Source organism: Cervus elaphus, chromosome 20 (genome assembly GCF_910594005.1).
Source record: "Cervus elaphus chromosome 20, mCerEla1.1, whole genome shotgun sequence".
NCBI classification, from domain to species: Eukaryota; Metazoa; Chordata; class Mammalia; order Artiodactyla; family Cervidae; genus Cervus; species Cervus elaphus.
The window spans coordinates 138,087,155-138,105,387 of NC_057834.1; the positions used below are offsets into that span (position 1 = coordinate 138,087,155).

At 61.6% G+C, this 18,233-nt stretch overlaps 1 protein-coding gene across 6 annotated transcripts in view; it reads right to left on the reverse strand.

The window, feature by feature from the left end:
- HDAC4 (histone deacetylase 4) overlaps nucleotides 1-18,233 on the reverse strand; it is a 289,199-nt gene that overhangs the window by 11,689 nt on the left and 259,277 nt on the right. For all 6 annotated transcript variants that reach the window (XM_043878233.1, XM_043878235.1, XM_043878234.1 and 3 more), the window contains 5 exons: nucleotides 16,707-16,794; nucleotides 15,084-15,203; nucleotides 14,316-14,413; nucleotides 5,996-6,114; nucleotides 4,422-4,555 (listed from right to left, as the gene is read on the reverse strand). In XM_043878233.1, coding sequence (XP_043734168.1) covers nucleotides 4,422-4,555; nucleotides 5,996-6,114; nucleotides 14,316-14,413; nucleotides 15,084-15,203; nucleotides 16,707-16,794 — 559 coding nt within the window. The remainder of the gene's footprint in view (nucleotides 1-4,421; nucleotides 4,556-5,995; nucleotides 6,115-14,315; nucleotides 14,414-15,083; nucleotides 15,204-16,706; nucleotides 16,795-18,233) is intronic.

Below are 18,233 nucleotides of genomic sequence, written 5' to 3' on the forward strand. Positions count from 1 at the left end.
ACCCTGAGCGAGCAGAAACCAGAGAAGTTACAGCACCAAAGAAAGCGGCCCTTGTGGAATCCTGGGCGAACCCAGGTCAGAGTGTGCGTTTCCAGAAAACAGAACTGCACTTTGGTGGGTGTCTCTGGGCCCACCAGAACACAAGAGATGACGGAGCCCGGGACCCCAGCCCATCCTCAGGGGCTCACACCCGCTCCCACTGTCCGGGAGCCACCTCGCCGTCCCCCAGCCCTGTGACAGTCCTGATCCTCATGGCCACGCCCGGGTTCAGATGCCCGGCCACCCCGGCAGGGGCCCCGGCCCCCGCATTCTTCCCAAGGAGACAGATGACGTCCACCGGGGCCCCTGGGGCTCTCCGGCACCCCTGCCCGAAGGCTGGCTCTGCGATCCCCTCTCCCTGTCTCGAGGTCATCCTCCGGGTAGAGGGCCCTGTAGGACTCAGAGCCACGGGGCCCGGTGGCCGCCCCAGCCTGCTTGCGTGCGTCTTCCCTTCTCTCTCGGCCTCTCCAGGACCGCTTCCAGAGGTCGAGTTCTGCTTGGCCTCCTCTCCCGAGTCCTCTGCCCTCAGGCCCAGCCCCAGCCTCCCTGCTGGCTCTCCCGGGGAAGGGGCCGGGGGCTGCCTGCGGTCACCTGTGACTGTGGTCCCCACCTGCCGCCCGAGCTCCTCTGTGGGCCTCAGGGAAGCATGCTCTCGCCAGGCCCAGGACGGCCCCTCCTCGGGGTTCCTGTGGAGCTGGGCGGAGGGTGGGGTCCCCTCTCCTGCAGAAGGCCCTGCATGTCTGTCTGTCTGCTCAGGCTCTGCGGCCTCAGCGTGTGAACTGCATCTGGTGACACAGATAGACTCAGCGATTATCCTGGGCCAGCCGCATCATGTTTCCTGAGCCTCCTGGTGACAGTGCAGAGGCTTGGAGGACGCGGCTGGTTTTCAGGGGTGTTTAAACACTAGCGAAACTTAACCACATGGCACCAAAACACCACAACTCCTTCAGACAAAGGTTAAAGGACTGAGGCTTATTGACAGGATAGCAGAGGGTGTGCACCCAGGATGGCGGGACACTCCCGGGGTCGCCCCTCGGGCTCAGCTCCTTGTCGCCCCGCAGCAGGAGGCTCAGGTGCTCTGGGGCAGGTCCCCTCTCACCCGCAGAGTGTGCAGGCCACTTCTCCCGGGGAGGGTAGGGAGCTGACGGGCCCACTGGGGGCACAGCTCGGACATGCGGCCCAGATCCCTGACCCAGCGCAGGCCGCATCCTGGAAACACGACTGGGGGACAGCCTGCTCCATCCTCACGGCCCGCGTGTGGCCACTTTGGTGAGGTGAGCACAGGTGAACTGGAGCTGCTGGGGGGGTAGGGGGGGAGCCTGGCAGGCTGGAAGCTAACAGCTGGCTCCGTCAGCCCTGTGTCTCCCACTTCTCCCCGCTGCTTCTAATCCCCCGGGACTGCCTCACTCTGCGCCCTCTCGAGGCAGCACAGCAGGACAAGGGAGGGATGCTCCCGAAGCTACTGGCCACCTGATCCCCCACCACCTCCTGCCCGGGATCTTGGACTTGGGCTCAATGAGACAGTGCCATTTGACCCCGAGAAGCCGCATGGCTAAATAGAAAACGGGCCCCAAAGGAGCCTCCCCAGGGGGGCAACCTGTGACAGGGGAAGTGACTCCCCACCTGCCCGGGGCCCCTCCCTGGACTGCAGCGCCTCGGCACACCACCCACCCGGCTCCCTAGGTGACGTCTCACTGTCACCATCCCCAAGGGCTGCAGATGGTGTGAAGCTGAAACTAGTCCATACGACGTCTTCATGTTCAATAGTCAGTTCACACAACTTCAGTTCAGTAGTCAGTACGATGGCTCTTGGGGCAGGGCAGCCCCTCCAGGCCCAGCCCCACACGCACCCCTCTGCTGACCCCCATGGGCGGGCGCCCCCAGCACTGGCTGTCCACAGTCAGCTTCCCCTACCCGGGAGCGAGCCATCCCCGCGCCCAGCATCAGCCTCATCAAAGGCCGAGGGGGTGAGGCTCCCTCCAACTTTCTGGCATTAAAAAGGTTTTTAAGAGACCTCGATAAAACTAGGGCTTCCTGCTTTTTGATGTGTTTCACCAAAGGAACACTTTGTCAGAAGAGCATGAGCAGCTGAACTGAAAGCCGAGTTCTCTACCGCTATTTTAAAATAGCTGGCTCTCACAATCAAAAGCCCTCAAGATGGTTTGACGATATAAATCACCTGCCTTCTCCTAGTAAAAGGGGTGGGGAGATTGCTTTATGGGAAGAGAGGAGAGGTGAAGAGCCCTGCACACGTTGGAAAGCAAAAGCAGGCGGGTCTCTGCCAGAGAACATTCACACGTGTTGCCAACAAGCTGACCAGAGAGGCGAGATTCCAGCAGGCCCCTGGGCCCAGGTGTGACTTAGGTTACAATCGACACCATCCAGGACACGCAGAGGTTGTCAGGAGAAAACAGAGCCCTCCCAGGTGCCTGCCCACCCAAGCTTACCACCTCCGCCTCTGTTGCCAGCCAGTGGCCTGTCCCAGCAGACAGCCAGGGAGCACGAGCCCAGGTCAGGGAGCACAACCCTGGGCCAGGGAGCACGAGCCCGGGTCAGGGAGCACAACCCTGGGTCAGGGAGCACGAGCCCGGGCCAGGGAGCACAACCCTGGGCCAGGGAGCACGAGCCCGGGCCAGGGAGCACAACCCTGGGCCAGGGAGCACGAGCCCGGGCCAGGGAGCACAACCCTGGGTCAGGGAGCACAAGCCCGGGCCAGGGAGCACGAGCCCGGGTCAGGGAGCACAACCCTGGGCCAGGGAGCACGAGCTCGGGCCAGGGAGCACGAGCCCACGTCAGGGAGCACAACCCTGGGTCAGGGAGCACAAGCCCGGGCCAGGGAGCACAACCCTGGGCCAGGGAGCACGAGCCCGGGTCAGGGAGCACAACCCTGGGCCAGGGAGCACGAGCTCGGGCCAGGGAGCACGAGCCCACGTCAGGGAGCACAACCCTGGGTCAGGGAGCACAAGCCCGGGCCAGGGAGCACAACCCTGGGTCAGGGAGCACGAGCTCGGGCCAGGGAGCACAACCCTGGGCCAGGGAGCACGAGCCCGGGTCAGGGAGCACAACCCTGGGTCAGGGAGCACGAGCCCGGGCCAGGGAGCACGAGCCCGGCCATGGGAGCACCACGGGAAGGTGGCCGCACAGGCCGTGCCTCACAGGGACCCGCCCTGCGACTCTGCCTCTTGCTCTCCCTGCCGGAGTTCTCGGATCCCCCCCCGTGAGCCCCTGGGTGCAGCCGCTGGGTGCTGCTACTTCAGGAAGGACACACCTGCCCAGGGGCGGGGCTCAGGCACCCCCACGGGGCACCAGGTAACCCTGACCCTACTGAGAGAGGGTCTGCGCACTCTGAGGACGTGGAGAAGCCCTATTTCATCTGATGGGCCCTGCGGAGGGCAGCAGCCTCCAGGTGGCCCCGGGTGGGCCTGCACCTCCACAAGGCCCCCACGAGGCCCTCTGTGTCTGGGGAATGTGGACCCTGGGCCTTTCCCCGCTGTGGGCCGGCTGGCGACCTGGGCCACTTGCCCAAACACCAGCGGCTCTTTCCTTGGCTCCTCATGGTGATGCCGTGGAAAAGCAGCCAGAGAAAGCCGTGTGGTGGGTGTGGTAACCACCCACGCTCCCCTGATGGGGTCAGGAGGCTGGGACAAGGCCTCGCGTCCCAGGCCGTGGATGGATTTAAGGCTTCAGGAAGAGCATGGTTCCGAAATCCATGGTGGAAGCCAGAGCAGGTTTCTGTCACGAACTTCAGATTCTCAGAACCAACCCAGGCAGTATCCCCACCCCCATCCTCCCCCCGCAGCAGCCGGGTGGCTCTGTCCACCAGGAGCGCCAGTGGGCGTGAGTGTCCTGGCCCGATGGCATTTTAGCCTGGGAAGCTGCCTCCCAGCGGGCCTCCCTTCATGGAACCCTGCAAAGTTCCCTGTCTCAGTCCAGACCCGCTGAGCCCCGCTGTCAGGCCAGGGTGCTGAAGCCAGTCCTGGGCATCGCCCAAGGGTCAGAGCAGCGGGGGAGCCACAGGGACCCGGGCCCATGCCCCTGAGATGGCGCAGTGACACCTCCCCCAGGACCTGCTTCAGGACGTCCCAGAGAACCGACCATCTGCGAGGAGGAAACCAGGTAAACGCATTCCCCTGCGGGCCCCACATCAAGGCGAGTGCCTTTAAAAGACGGATCCTGAGCCGTGTGCTTATAACTGTGGACCACAACCCAGTTATAACATGGCTTATGACTGTCCCTTTGCCCTCCCGCTTCCGGCCACAACCAGACAGTCCTGTCGGGTGGGCAAGCCTCCTCCCGGGTGCGAGTGGCAGATGCACGGGACAGCGGGGTAGGGCAGGGCAGGGCAGCCCGCGGCCCGGCCCCTGAGCCCCCAGCCCTCCTACCTCATTCCCCAGCAGGGCAGAGACGCAGGCTTCCGAGGCGTCGCAGATGGCTGTGAGATCGTGGCCCCCCTCCAGTGCTAGGACGACCCGGCCGCCGGCCAGGCCCATCAGCTGCTTCGTCAGGTACCCAAAACCTGCGAAGGACACGGGAGAGGCAAGTGGCGGGTGAGGCCAGGCCGCAGCGCCGACGCCTGGCAGTGGATCAAACTGCCCGGGGGCACATCGCATTGCCTTACCGAGGCCCCGGGGCTGGCACTCCGAGTGAGACACCTAATGGAAGCCAGGTTGGCTTGTGATAAATTCATTGGAGTATTTCGGCTTGGGATTCTTTTTGATCTCCGTGGGAGTAGGAATTACGGTTTCGGGGCTTTGATTTTATAATGCTGCAAATCATCTCGTTCGGGGGCAGATAGGAGCCCCGGGGGAGCCCCCATCTCGCCCGCCGAACCACAGAAACAGGGAGGCAGGAGGGCGGCGGACAGGGTGGCTGCCGGGGCCCGGCCACGTCCATCCCAGAGCCCAGGGCGTTCCGGTCGGCCGAAGTGCCGGGCACAGGTGTGCCAACACACTCACGCATGCGTCACCACCGCGTGCGCCCCTCCAGGGCCCTCCCGCGTCCACATCTGGCTTTCATCAGCAGCTGTGGTCCGTGCACTGCAGCCCAACACCCTCCCCACGGGGAACGAGAACGACCCTCCTCGGGGAGCCAGGCCGCCTGACCCCGTCTATCCGCACAGGCCGGTGCTCGGCAGAGCGGGCCCGAGGCTGGACTCTGCCTCCGGGCAGCTGTGGGCGCTGGTGAGGCCCTGGGGTTCCCCAGCCTTGGTTTTGTCTCCGATGGCAACAGTGACGCTGGCTCGGAGGGGACTGCAAGGACCCCAGGAAGCACTCAGGGCGTGGGCCCCCTGCGCTGGGCATGGAGGACACGTGTGCCCTCTGTCTGTCCCGGTCTCAGCCCCTCGGGCCCCGGACCGGGCAGGTGGACTCTGCGAGGCTGTCCTCTGTTGCGGGGTTTCCTCTTTGCTGCACCATGCTCTCCCCATGTGGGGGGGGGGACAGGCTCCCTTGACTAGTGCCCGCCCTGGGGAACCCCAGGCATCCCGACCACTGCAACCCCCAAGTCGCTGGTCAGGGTGGGGGCGTCCAGGCCGCTCTGTGGCTGGCACTGGGGTGGGGTGGGGTGAGTTATCACCTGCATGATTTGCTAGAGATGGAGAGGACACACAAGTCTCTCCTCTCCTGACTGGAGGGAGCCTGCTCTCAGCTCTTTCTGTCTTCACAGAGTTTAGGGCCGGCACCCCCCAGGCCCCACGTGGGACGACAGCCCTCAGGAGGAGTGGGACCCGGCCCCAGCTGACAGCAGCAGTGGGCAGGCCACAGGCTTGCTGGGCCTCTGGGCCGGGAGCCCCTGCAGCCTGCGGCCTCGTGCTCTCTGGGGAGCCGGCGTTGTGGTTTCGGTAAGGTGTGAGGACATCTTTGGGGTTTTGGGGCTGTCTCCTTCCACAGCCACTGGAGGGGATGCCTGGCGCGCGCACCGCCCATCTGACAGCTGGCCGCCCGCAGACCCAACTCACACTTGGCGGAGAGGTTGTAGCCTCCGAGGGGTGTGGGGTGGCCCTCCACGGCGTCGAAACCCGAGGATACGAGCACCACGTCTGGGGCGAACTCGCTGGCGATCGGCATGACCACGGTCCTGCACAGGGTGGGGGGGTAGACGCTGCGTCAGCCCAGGGCAGCCCCTGTCGCTGGCTGCCGGGGCCCCGGGGCCGGGCGGCCAAGCGGGTGGGGGCGCCCCAGAGCCCACGCCCTGGCCTTCCATGACCCCAGCCCCTGAGTCCATGCTGTCAGCTGCTTCGGACCAAATCACCTGCTGCTGGGATGCAGGAGGGACATGTAAGGTTAATTATAAACAAATCCAACACTTAGGATCCCTAAAGGGAAAACCGATGCTTCAGTTTAAGAAAACCGACTGGTTAGAAGTATAAACAGACATTGAGGAGGTCAGGGGCTAAGTTACATTCGGGAAACAAGGCTAGAAAAGTGGGGGGAAGCTCTTGTTAACACAACTGACTCAGGAGCTTGCAGCCTGAGTGTACGGCTCGGCCTGGAAATCTTGCTTCATGCTGAGACAGGGAAGACTCCTGTCCAGTCCAGCGTCTGATCTGGAGCCAGCCTCATGGGCCTGGAAATGCCCCCTGACTTTCTGTCTCCCTCCTGCCCGGCTCCTCACCTCTGAGACATATCCCCGCCCCCAACCAGGTCTTCAGAAGATTGTGTGGGAGGGGCTTAGTGTGCTGGGCATGACCAATGGTCCCCGCCCCTCACAGGCCGAGCCCCAGAGAGGACCATGGCCACGGGGCGGGTCCCAGAGAGGACCATGGCCACGGGGCGGGTCCCACAGAGGACCATGGGCACGGGGCGGGCCCCACAGAGGACCATGGCCACAGGGCACCCCCTGAAATCCCACAGGCTGTCATCAGGATGATATGAAATCACCGTTTATGACAGCAAAGTCAACTCTGGAAGATGACAACTTTGGCCAAAGAAACAGAATCAGTTCCATTCAGTTCAGTTCAGTCACTCAGTCGTGTCCAACTCTTTGTGACCCCATGGACTGCAGCACGCCAGGCCTCCCTGTCCATCACCAAGTCCTGGAGTTTACCCAAACTCATATCCATAAGAAACAGAATGCTCAGTATTAAACACCTCTCATCTAGGAATGATCCTGGGTTGCAGTCCTGTTGAGAGGTCCCTCTGATTTCAGGTGGGGGAGGGCCGAGAACCCCGGAGAGCCACACACAGGTGAAGACCCGGCCCCTGCTCCGTAGGATTCGCAGTGAGGAGCCAGGAGGCCCAGCTGGACGCCTGCGACCACACACGGCCCAGGGGGCTTCCCCGGGAACGTCCGCCTGCGGCGGGCCAGGTGCTGAGAGCGTCCACCACCGAGACTCGCCGACTTCACCCCTGGCACTTCGCCCACCAGGAAACCCCCTTCTGGAGCCAGGGAGTCACAGGCCGGGTGGGCCTTCGGCATCCCGCCGCTTCTGTTCTTTGCTCTGAGGCTGTGCCCTGTTCAGCTTCCCCCGACGCCTCTGCAGAGCTGATGGAAGCGCTCCCAAGGACCCGGGCTCTGGGCCTTGGGGGCCACCCCTCAGGTCCCAGCAACACTGCATGTGGATCAGACCAGGGGCTGACAGCGTTCCTGCTGAGGGCCAGGGAGCAGACACTTCCGTCTTCGGGACATCTGACTTAAAAAACACAAGGTGGGACTTGGCCCCTGGGCTGCTGTCTGCCAGCCCTGCCCAACTCCTGCCATTCCGACTCTGCTAAAGTTGCTCCACACACGACACCAGCCCCAGCTCTGAACGCTTCTCTGCACCAGTGGGATGAGAGCTCACAGGAACTGGAGATGCGACGTAGAGAGCGTGGTCTCTTTTTCTGGCTGCGCCACACGGCATGTGGGATCTTAGTTCCCCGATGAGGGGTCAGACCTGTGTCTCAAGCACTGGAAGCGCAGAGCCTTAACTGCTGGATGCCAGGGAAGTCTGCAAGCGCTGTCTTCTAAACACAGCACAGGCATCAGAGCAGGCCCTTGGGGCTCGCGTGGAAATTCCTGCTCCAGGCTGGTAGGATGGGGGGGCCCACCTCGGGATCCAGGAAGAGCCGTCTGCTCTCCCTCCACGCCTGGCAGCTGTGTCTGTCCCCCTAAAGGCACAGGCCACCGTTCCACCCTGCGAGGACCTGGCAGGCCCCTCTTCACGAGCCCTCATCATTCCAGCGAGGCTGGTTTTTAATTATTTTTAATGAAGTTCTTGTCACATAAACTTTGTCTTTGGGTGGGAGACTGGCTTTGGTCGCAATCTTGGTAGTGATTTTAAAGCCGGCACGATGTTTCAGTGAAAACCACAGACGTTTCAAGCAGATGCTGGCTCATTCAGAGAGCTCCGGCAGCCGTTTTGAAGCAAGTGCATGTGGGCGCTCTGCTGCTCCGCTTTGAAGTATCGCGGAGCGATTTCATTTCTAATCCCCCCACAAAATTAAAAAAAAACAGCCCTGTGAAAACCATCATTAAAGGAGGTGAACACTGAGAGGGTCCCTGGCGTCTGTGCTGGGTGTGTGGCTTCGCCCCAAAGCCAATCATAACAAGTTGTAAAGCATGGCTGATCCCACGTGTTGGCGTGTGGGTGTGTGGTGTGTACATGCACGTCTGCAGGGTTTGGGGAGGGGGCTGGCTCACCGTCCAGGTGGGAGTCTGAGCACCTGGGAGAGCGGAAGTCCGTGTGCACACCCTCCTTTCCTCTTCCTGACTGGGACGATCAACGCTGTAATCCCGAACGCTTTTTACAGGAGGAAGATCTGAAATGGTGCTGTGTGCCGGGCGTGTGCTGGGTGGGTGTGCAACACACACTGAGCCCCGAGAAACGTCGCCTCCCCTTGACAGGACTCGGCTTCCTCCTGAGTAGCAGAGGGCTGGACGCGTCACTACTGACCGTCTGCCAGTCTGCCTTCTGGACCTCCCAGGATCACTCTACCCGGGACCCTTGTGCCAGAAGCAAGCTGCCAGCCCATGACCACTTAACAGGTGCTACAAAGAAAACGGGAAACTGCCTGACGTTTTATTTCCAGGATGAAGTTTTAATGAGCAGTTTAGTCTCAGAATAACAAGATCTAAATATCTGCTGAAGGCCTTCCCTCAAACCGCTGCTCTAAGGTGAGTGGGTCTAGGGGGTCTTTGGCGATCTTCGGCAGGACAACCGAGGACAGCACGGAGGGCCAGGAGCCGCTCAGGGCAGCTTTCAGGGAGGAGACCCTGAGAGAGGAGGTGGCCAGATGCAGCTCTGGATGTGGGAAAGCGGGGCGGGGTGGGGGGGAAGAGGGCTACAGGGACGAGCCGCGGAGATCCCGGGGCCTTGAGCCCCACAAACCACCCGCACAGCTGAGCTCCCGGCCCGGAGCCTTCGCTCTGGACACATGCTCTGCCCCACACCTCCATCCTTTGCTCGCTGGCCAGTCCACACCTGCAGCCAGGTTTCCACAGGGGAAAGCCAGGCCGGGCGCCAGGGGAGGGGCGGGCTTGGCAGGCCGGATGACAGGGTGGACGTCGCTGATGGGCCAGTTCCTGCTCGGGCCAGCCTGGCCGCTCCGTGAAGGTGGCAGCGCCCGGGGGTGCTACGGGGCCCCTGCAGCTCCCAGAACCATGTCTTATCAGCCACACCATAACCTCGCACGGCCAGACTCTGGGGTATGCCAACATGCTAACTCCCAACCCACAGTGAAATCTAAATGCACGAGCTGATTTAACAGCTGGCTCCAACTTCTAAAAGATAAATGACTTCTCAATACACCACCCAACTGGGGCCCGCACAAATCCACCAGACTGGCGGTCAACGGGCCGCGGTGCTGTGTTCGGGGGCTGTGCCCACCGGTGCCAGGGCCTTGGCTGGAACCAGGTTTCTGGCTGCTACGCTGCCCCTGGCTCCCTGCTGCCCCTCCGAATGCCCTGGAAGCACTGTCCACGCAAGCTGGCCCTAAACACCCCTCCCACGCGGCCCCCGCAGCCTTCGCCCCGCAGGCTTCCTTGTTCACACTCACTGCTGTTTTGGACTGGTTTCACAGTTCACGTCTCCAGCCAGGAGAGCGCTCACTGGCTGGAGGTGCCGGGCAGAGGACGCTGACTGTGGATGCTGAACCCAGACCCGGTTTTACAAGAGGTTGTTGCTGGGAGCCCAACAGCACGATTTCAGAGACGGCGTTTTGATCACCGAAAACTTCCTTTCATTTATGTTCTGCAAAGGGAGGTATGTGCCCTCTGGGATCTGGAATTTCTGTACACCAGCCCTGGGGGGCCCGGCCTCTGAGCCCCCTGCCCTGGGAGCCCACATCCTCTTGAGACCTCGCCCCCTCCACCAGGACTGCAGGCCAGGGGCCCAGCACCTGCTCATCAAGTACCCGAGCTCTGCTGAGAGTCGGGATGGGAAGGAAGACAGTGATGACGGGAACGTGACTGTCCTGGCTGGGTCCCGCAGCGGTGACGCCGTGGCCTTGGCAGGCTGAAAGCCGCTGAAGGCCGCCCCAGCTGCCGCCCTCCCCCAACAGGCTCTGCCTGTCCCCCCCACCGGAGCTGCGACCCCGAGGCTTGGCCTCTTTGCTCTCTGCTCGCCAGCCTCCATCTGCCAAGGTGAGGACGTCCCTCCCCCCAACCCCCTGCAGGCTCCTGGGCAGCGGGCGGGCACCTCACCACTCCAGACCTCAATGTACTCTCGCCCCCTTCCCGCCCCTGCACTCCAGGCCCCACCCGTCAGCCCCTAAGAGGCCCTTGTGCTTGAAGGCTCCACCACCGGACGTGGGGTCAGACAGGTGGGTCACACCGCCCGGCCTGCGCCTGTGGGTGCGTCCCCTGGCCCGACACCACGGCTCGGCCAGGAAGCCCCCACCTGAGGGCAGGAGGAGGGCGCGTGCCATCAGCACAGGCCCGCCTCACCTGGGGACCCTGCCGCCCATGAGGACAAGCAGTGTGCACCCCCACCTGTACAGGGGCACAGCGACCACGGGCTGAACACATCGCTCAACTCCCAGGTTTTACTTCTCTTTTCCTTTAAGATCACTGCAGAAGGATGTCCTCGGATAAACGCTCTGCCGAGGAGAAGACCTGGACGCCCCTGAAGAGCTACAGTGGCCGCTAGAGGGGTCCAGGCAGGTGTGTTCACGGCCCCCAGGGGCTGGGCCCTCAGGGACAGGCTCTCCGGAGCAGACACGCTACTGTGAACACAGCCAGTGCCCCAAACTGGACTCTCAAACGTGTTTCAGAGGGTCAAGTTTTATGTATAGTTTAGCTCAACAACAACCAACCAGCGTTTTTAAAAAAGAAAAACATGGAAGAAACAAAAGCCCCTCAACCTTCCTGCAGGGCTTCAAAGGTTGGGTAAATGAAATGAACCTGCCCAGCTGCTCAGAATAGAGGCCGACCTCACTCAGAGAGAGACGAAGGCTTCCACTTGCAAACAGGCAGTTTCACCAGCATCTCTGATAACTTACAACACGGCCTGTACCCCCACACGGCGCTCTGAGGGCAGCAGCAGTCCCGGCTCCACCACTCCTGGGCACCTTTGTAACGCGGCCTGTACCCCGACACAGCGCTCTGAGAGGAGGAGCAGTCCCGGCTCCACCACCCCTGGGCACCTTTGTAACGCGGCCTGTACCCCCACACGGCGCTCTGAGGGCAGCAGCAGTCCCGGCTCCACCATCCCTGAGCACCTTTGTAACGCAGCCTTTAAACCCACACTGGGCTCTGAAAGCAGAGCAGTCCCGGCTCCACCATCTCCAGGACAGTCCGGCTCCACCATCCCTGAGCACCTTTGTAACGCGGCCTCTCCCCCACACGGCGCTCTGAGGGCAGCAGCAGCCCCGGGCCCCAGGCCCCGTGCTGCCAGGCGGCAGGGAAGTGAGGGGTTAAGAAAAGTGCACCAGCACCTCCTGGCCCGAGGCCTCTGCTGCTCAGCAGACTTCAAAGCTGCTGGCCTGGCTGGTTTGAATTAAGGTCCCCTTTTCTCCCAGAGTCTCCAGGCCCAGGAGAAAGTGCCGCTGCCTCTGGCTTTCATTAGGGGCAATTTTCTTATCTCTTCTTCATCTCAGGCTTGATCTCCTGAAATGCAACGAGGCAGGCGTGGGTCTCCGAAGAAGGTGCCGCCTGGAAGGCATGCGGCGAGCGTCGTCCGGGCCCTGGGGGAGCGGGCAGAGGAGGGGAAACGGCTCCTGACCCACCTTCCCCCCTCCGATCGATGCCCAGGGAACCATAAATTGTAAACTTCAAAGTGCTATTTTACATTAAAATCAATAAAAGAAAAAAACCCTGAAACAATTTTCCTTTTCAAAGAGGCTATTTGAGCTTTAAAAAGTTCACTTGATAGGGCATCACCATGTACACACTTGGCAGGAGATTAAAACGGGACATCAACAGCAACTTGGGGTGAGAGGTCCGTTGTAATGCCGGTGGGCAGGGAGGGGGAGACCCCCAGGACCCGCCTCCTGCCCGCTTTTCCACCCCATCAGCGTGCCCAGCACCCCGCGACAGCCCTGGAGGCCGGTTCAGTCAGAACCTGGTCCAAAAGAAGAGGGAACTGCCATTTTTATCACTTTAATCTGTAGTTTAAAGACAGCCTCCACCAGAGTTCAGCCATGCCGGGTCCCCTGAGGCATCAGAGGTCACTGGGCTGTATCCACGCCTCTCACCCCAAGTCCAGACACTTTATTCCCCGGGAAGCCCCTGAGGAGGGCCAGTTCTCCGGGTGTGGCGTGACTAAATGCAGGTGGCTGGAGGGCATCCCGGGGCGGGCGGTGATGGCCTCCACAGTGAAGGCCGGTTCTGATTTCCTGAAGCTGACATTTAACCGTGTACGTGAGCGGTTTTCAGATGTGGTGTCCGTTTGGGGGAGTCCTTCTCCCCTAAGTAAGGGGATGGACAATGTCACGATTGCAAGAAAAAGGAAACAACAGTATTAAAACCACTGAGACTGGAGGAGAGTGGTCCAGGGGACGACCCCACGGGCCTTCTGAGGAGGCGATGGGGTCCTGTCTGCACTGACCACTTTCACTATCTGCGCAGCTCATTGCTTCAGCCGTTATTTGTGGGAACTGGGTGGCAGGCGAAGGGGCCTCACGTCGGTGGAGGCACCCTTGGGCCTGGCCTTTCCATCCCCAGACCCAGACAGCTGCCCTTGAGGCTGGGGACCAGATGAGGGAGCAGAAGCTGTGAGGGTCGTGTGACCCCTGCGGCCACCTCATCCAAAGCCCAGCCCAGGGCAGGAGGCAGGGAGGGTCCTCGGCCAAGCTCTGATGGCCTGGCCTTCGCTAGGATCTCAGCTGCCAGATGCGACACAGTTGTGCTCACATCCATGCACGCCTCCGCATACATAGCCATGTGCACACGCATGCACACACACACAGGTGGGTCACAGCCACACACACACATAGATACAAGCACATCACACACACACACACACGTGCCTGCATGCAGGACAACCAGAGCACGCACTCAGGAGGAAGGGAGGAAAGTCCCCTGGGAACTTGATGGGCTCCAAAGCCTGGTGCAGAGGCCGTGTCTCAAACAAAGACAAAGGTCTGTTGGGCTTTGCCACTGATCAAAACCCTCCTCCTTCCGAGGGGCCCTGGACACACACTTGGCAGGGGCTGCCCCCCCATCCCCCACCCCCACCCCCAGCCACTTGCTCCAACTGAAACAGGAGGAGGAAACCAGTGCTACTAGCCCCGGGAATCCCTTCAGTGTGGCCCAGATCGAAGCAGAAGTCACGGCTCGATGACAAAAGCAAAGACGGTTTCACAGAATCGCCCTGTACCAGATTCCCCTGGCCCAGCCTAACACGACGGAACTGGGGTGAATGGGGGAGTCAACTCCTGATTTTTATGTCCGTAGAGGAGGGATGCTTACTTCTGTTTCCCATTATCTCACAAAAGGTTTTTTAAAGAAGAATTAGGAGATTAGGAGCCTTTTCAGACTGCAGCACCCGATTCTTGTTAACCTCACGCTTTCTGACACCTTCCCCCAGCCTTCCTCACTTTCTTACTATTGAGACCCCAGATGGAGTCCTGGTTTCCATGTGACGCGCAAGACAGGAACCCTGCAGATGGAAGGTGAGAAGATGGTCTTGGGGATGCCACCTCTGGCCTGAAGAGCAGACTGTGAGAAGCCTCGGGATTCGTCCCCCAAAACACAGAGACAGCACGACGGTCCCCGCGGTGCCCGGGGAGGAAGGGGGTGGGCTCACGAGGGAAGGTGAAGGTCAGAGGAGAATAGTGAAGCCCACAGGAGCTGGGGCCCTGCGGGGGGTTCCCGACTGCTCCCTAAGTGCCCCATGGGGCGGAAGCCAGGACCCTCACCTAAAGGCTGCCAGGTACTCTGCGTCTCCCATGGGGGGGTCCAGGCCGCCAGTGAAAGCCATGTTGACGTTGAAGCCCACGCCAGGGCCTGTGCCCACCTGCATGGAGGAGAGAAATGCGTGCCACGACCTGGGTGGCCCCTTGGGGTGCGCCCCTCGCCCGCCGCCCGCCCCTGACACGCTGGCTTTCAGAGGCAAGAGCCCTGTTCCCCCGTGCATGCAGAGTGTGGGGGCCGCGCGCCGCACCCAAGGCGGGGGCACACCCGTGAAGGGCCGCAGGGACCGCTGCGAGCTGGCTGTCTGCCCTGACTTCCCGTCTAGAACGAGACCCCGAGGCGGGCGGGCCCATCTCCTTGGATGGGATTCCCCACTGCCGGGCTTTGCCGCTCAGAGCAGGGACCTTTGCTAAAGTCTCGGGGGTCACTCGGGAGCCCACCGTGGGGCACCCGACTGGCGAGAGGGCGGCCGCCATGGACATGCATGGTGACTGTCCAGCAGCCTCTCCCGAGGGCGAGGGTGCCCGCGCTCACCGGCTGACAGCCCTCGGTCCGCCCAGGTTAGAACCAGGGCTCTCCAGGGTGTCATCTGCATTCGGATCAGACACGGCCCGTGTGGGCACGTGGACCATACGTAGCCCATGTGGGCACACGCGACGGATCCGGGCTGACAGCCGACCCCAGGCACGCTGGCCCCCTCTGCTCGTGGGCGTGCCCGCACCTGCCCTCCCGCCAGCCCCCCAGGCCGCGCCCGCGGACGGAGTCCCACTCACCTCGTCGGGCGCGCCGCTGCCCGGGAAGAAGTTGCCATCGTCGTAGCGGTGCAGGGAGATGTAGAGCACGCGGGGGTCGCTGTAGAAGGCCTGCTGGGTCCCGTTCCCGTGGTGCACATCCTGTGGGGGTGGGGCGGCTCAGCGCCGGCGCCCTCCCCGGGAGGCCGGCACCCCCGACCAGCAGGGATGAGCCCCTGGCTCGGGGCCCTCAGCGGGCTTCCCGGGTGTCTCAGCGCCCCGGGGCCTGCCGTTTCCAAGCAGGGTCATTTGAGCAGTGTCGTTCCCAACCCCGGGGGGCGGGGGGGAGCTTGGCACCGCTGTCCCTGCTGGGGTAAATGCCCTTCCTGCCAGCCTGCAGCTCCCACGGCTGCTCACTTGGGAGCGTGGGCTCAGGGCCGGCTCCGTCAGGGGCTGAGAGATGCGGGCAGACCCAGGACACCGGGGGTGCCAGGCCCCAAGCGGGGTGACAAGCCACACGAGTGGGTGGCTGGTGGCCGGTGCGTGAGCTGTGGGCTGCAGACGAGCCACAGTTTTCAGCCCAGGAACTGCTGAGAATCCCGCACATGAATGCTGTCTGAGCTCATTGGAGAAAACGTGGAAAGACAGCTGGAAGTGGGGTACCAGCCGGACTCCACTGAGGCCTGGGGGTGAGGGTGGGGCAGGCGCCACCCGCCACCATCTGCGGCCACAGCAGAGCTTCCCGTGCAGCCCTGGACGGCAGCCGGCAAGCGCCCACCTTCTCAGGGGCTTCGCGTCCCCAGCATCTCTGACTGCTCCCCACGGGGGGCTGATGAGGGGCTCCCTGGGCTGAACAGAGCAGGCACCAGGTGTGTGAGGACCAGGGTCAGCAGCCCACGCTCTGCAGCCCCAGAACTAATGACCTCTGACCAGCGCCCACCGCCTGGAGCTTGGGGTGCCTTGGGCTGTGCTCCGGTTTTACTTTTCCTAAACTCAGGAGGAACTCTGCAGCATAAAGGATAATCCCGCCTGAGGTACCTGATCTTTTTTAACTAAAAAAATTATGAAATGGATCATAAAAACCAAAGGGAATTTTCTCCCCTCCCCCCCTCCATCTATGGCTTGAAAAACTATATAATAAAGTGAATACCTTGAGTACCCACCTCCTACTTTTGAAATTCAGTTATTCTACGGCGTTTTTTTATAGACTTTACCCTCAGAGGCAGGGCACTGTCAGAAGTGGCCTGTCGCGTGCAAAAGCAAGACAGGGGGTTAAATCGGTAAAAACCGGGTCCCTCACAGAAGCCGGAGTGGCAGTGAGGCAGGACGGCTGGGCCCCCATCGGTGCCAAGGGCCCATGAGCCCCACCTGCCCCCCACCCTCCTACAAGGTTCGGCAAGACCACCCTCCGGCCGCTGCCCTCCACCAACAGCCTGTCTCCAGACACTTCAGAACCACGGTCACTGACAGGATGGGCTGGTAGGAGCTGGCAGCCCTACCAGGGTTTGGGCTTTTACTTTCTGCATCTTTGAGGGAGTTTCCAGAAACTGAAGGTCCGAAAATCGTTGTCAGCGGAGGTGGGAAAGCCTGCCTCCTCTCTGTCTGATGGGGGGTGTGGAGTGGGGTAGGGATGAGCTGGCAGCGCCCCAGGCCCCCCCAACTCACCCAGTCCACCACGAGGGTCTTGCTCACACTCAGCCTTTGCTGGAGAAGCTTGGCAGCGATGGCCACGGAGTTGAAGTAGCAAAACCCCCTGCAGGGGAGCATCAGGAGAAACGGAGACAAAACGTGGGCTCTGATTAGTTTGTACACAGCTTGCACAAGAACACTCGAGAATCCCAAGGGTCTAAGAAGTCTGGTGAACCATGGCTTCTGATGAAGCGATCTGGACACCTTAACTGACGCTGATCACAGAGACACACACACATGCACGGACCCTGCATGCAGCCCACCCGCGCTCTCTGGGCGACAGAGTCCATTTCGCTTTGTGCCCCAGGACACCTCCTGGGACATGCACTGCCCAGCTTCCCAAGAGGCACGAAGGCCCATGGAACACAGAAGTTATGATTTTACTTGTTCCCCGTTTATCCCTCCGTGTTCTAGGATGTATACAGTGATTCTAGAGAGGCTTCCAGAGGATGGGAAAAACAAGCTAAGAAAGTGAGTCTAATAAAAATGAAAATCTCCTAAACCTGAACTGCCACAGAAGCTGAGAAGCCTGGGTGGGTTTGCTTTTGGGGTGCAGGCCGGCTGTCTGGAAGCCTGCGGTACCAAGCACCCATATGGAGCCTCTCCTGCCTCACTGGCCTCCGAGACCCCCAAGAGAGCCTCCAGGGAGGAGACTCCTCCAGGCTCCATCCGAGTCCCCTTGGGCCCACTCTCTAGAATATCTGACAAGCCAGACTCAGGTTGGAAAGGTGACCTCAGAGAAGACACCCAGGTCAGCACCCACTGCTGGGTCTCGCAGATGGTCCTGGGCCAGGGAGGGATGCACACGGGTGACGACAGCGCCCTCCTGGGCAACGGCCCTTCCTGCAGCTGGGTCCCGACACCCCCACCGGGGTCGAGGTGGCTCCCTGCCTGCGTGCTTCCTGCTTCTCCCCGCGGCTCTGCCTGCACACGTGTGCATCACCGACCGACAAGCCAGCGCTCAGCCTTCCAGGACCCGCCCGTCGCCTCCACCTGATGACCCCAACACTGTGTCTTCTGTCTCAGGCCCCGGGAGAAGCCCCCATACGGCACTCGCTGAGGGTTTCCTGTGTCCACTTTGGGCACAACTTGTGGGGTCAAGTCCTGTGACTCCCGCAGGGGGCTTCTCCTGGACAAGGATGGGCGCTGAATCCACATGCCACCCTCCACCACCTCGGCCAGCTCCACAACCCAAAACACAGGCTGGACAGTTGACCACCGTGGTCATGGCCTGGAGACTTGAACCTCACGGTACCAGACTGTGAGCAGGTCGGCTGGAAGGCCACACATGAGCAGACCCGAGGTCTAGAACAAGGAAGCACCCCTTGAACTCCTTCTGGGGCAGCTGACATTCTCTTTCCTGGGCTTGCCCTCAGGCTTGACAGGGAGACGGCGCCTCTGGACTCCCTTCTGCACTCTCAGCCTCCCCTCTGTGCCCCCCGCCGCCCCACTCCGCGTCTTTCCACAGTCACAGCCAACTCCAGCTGCACATCCTGCTGGCCC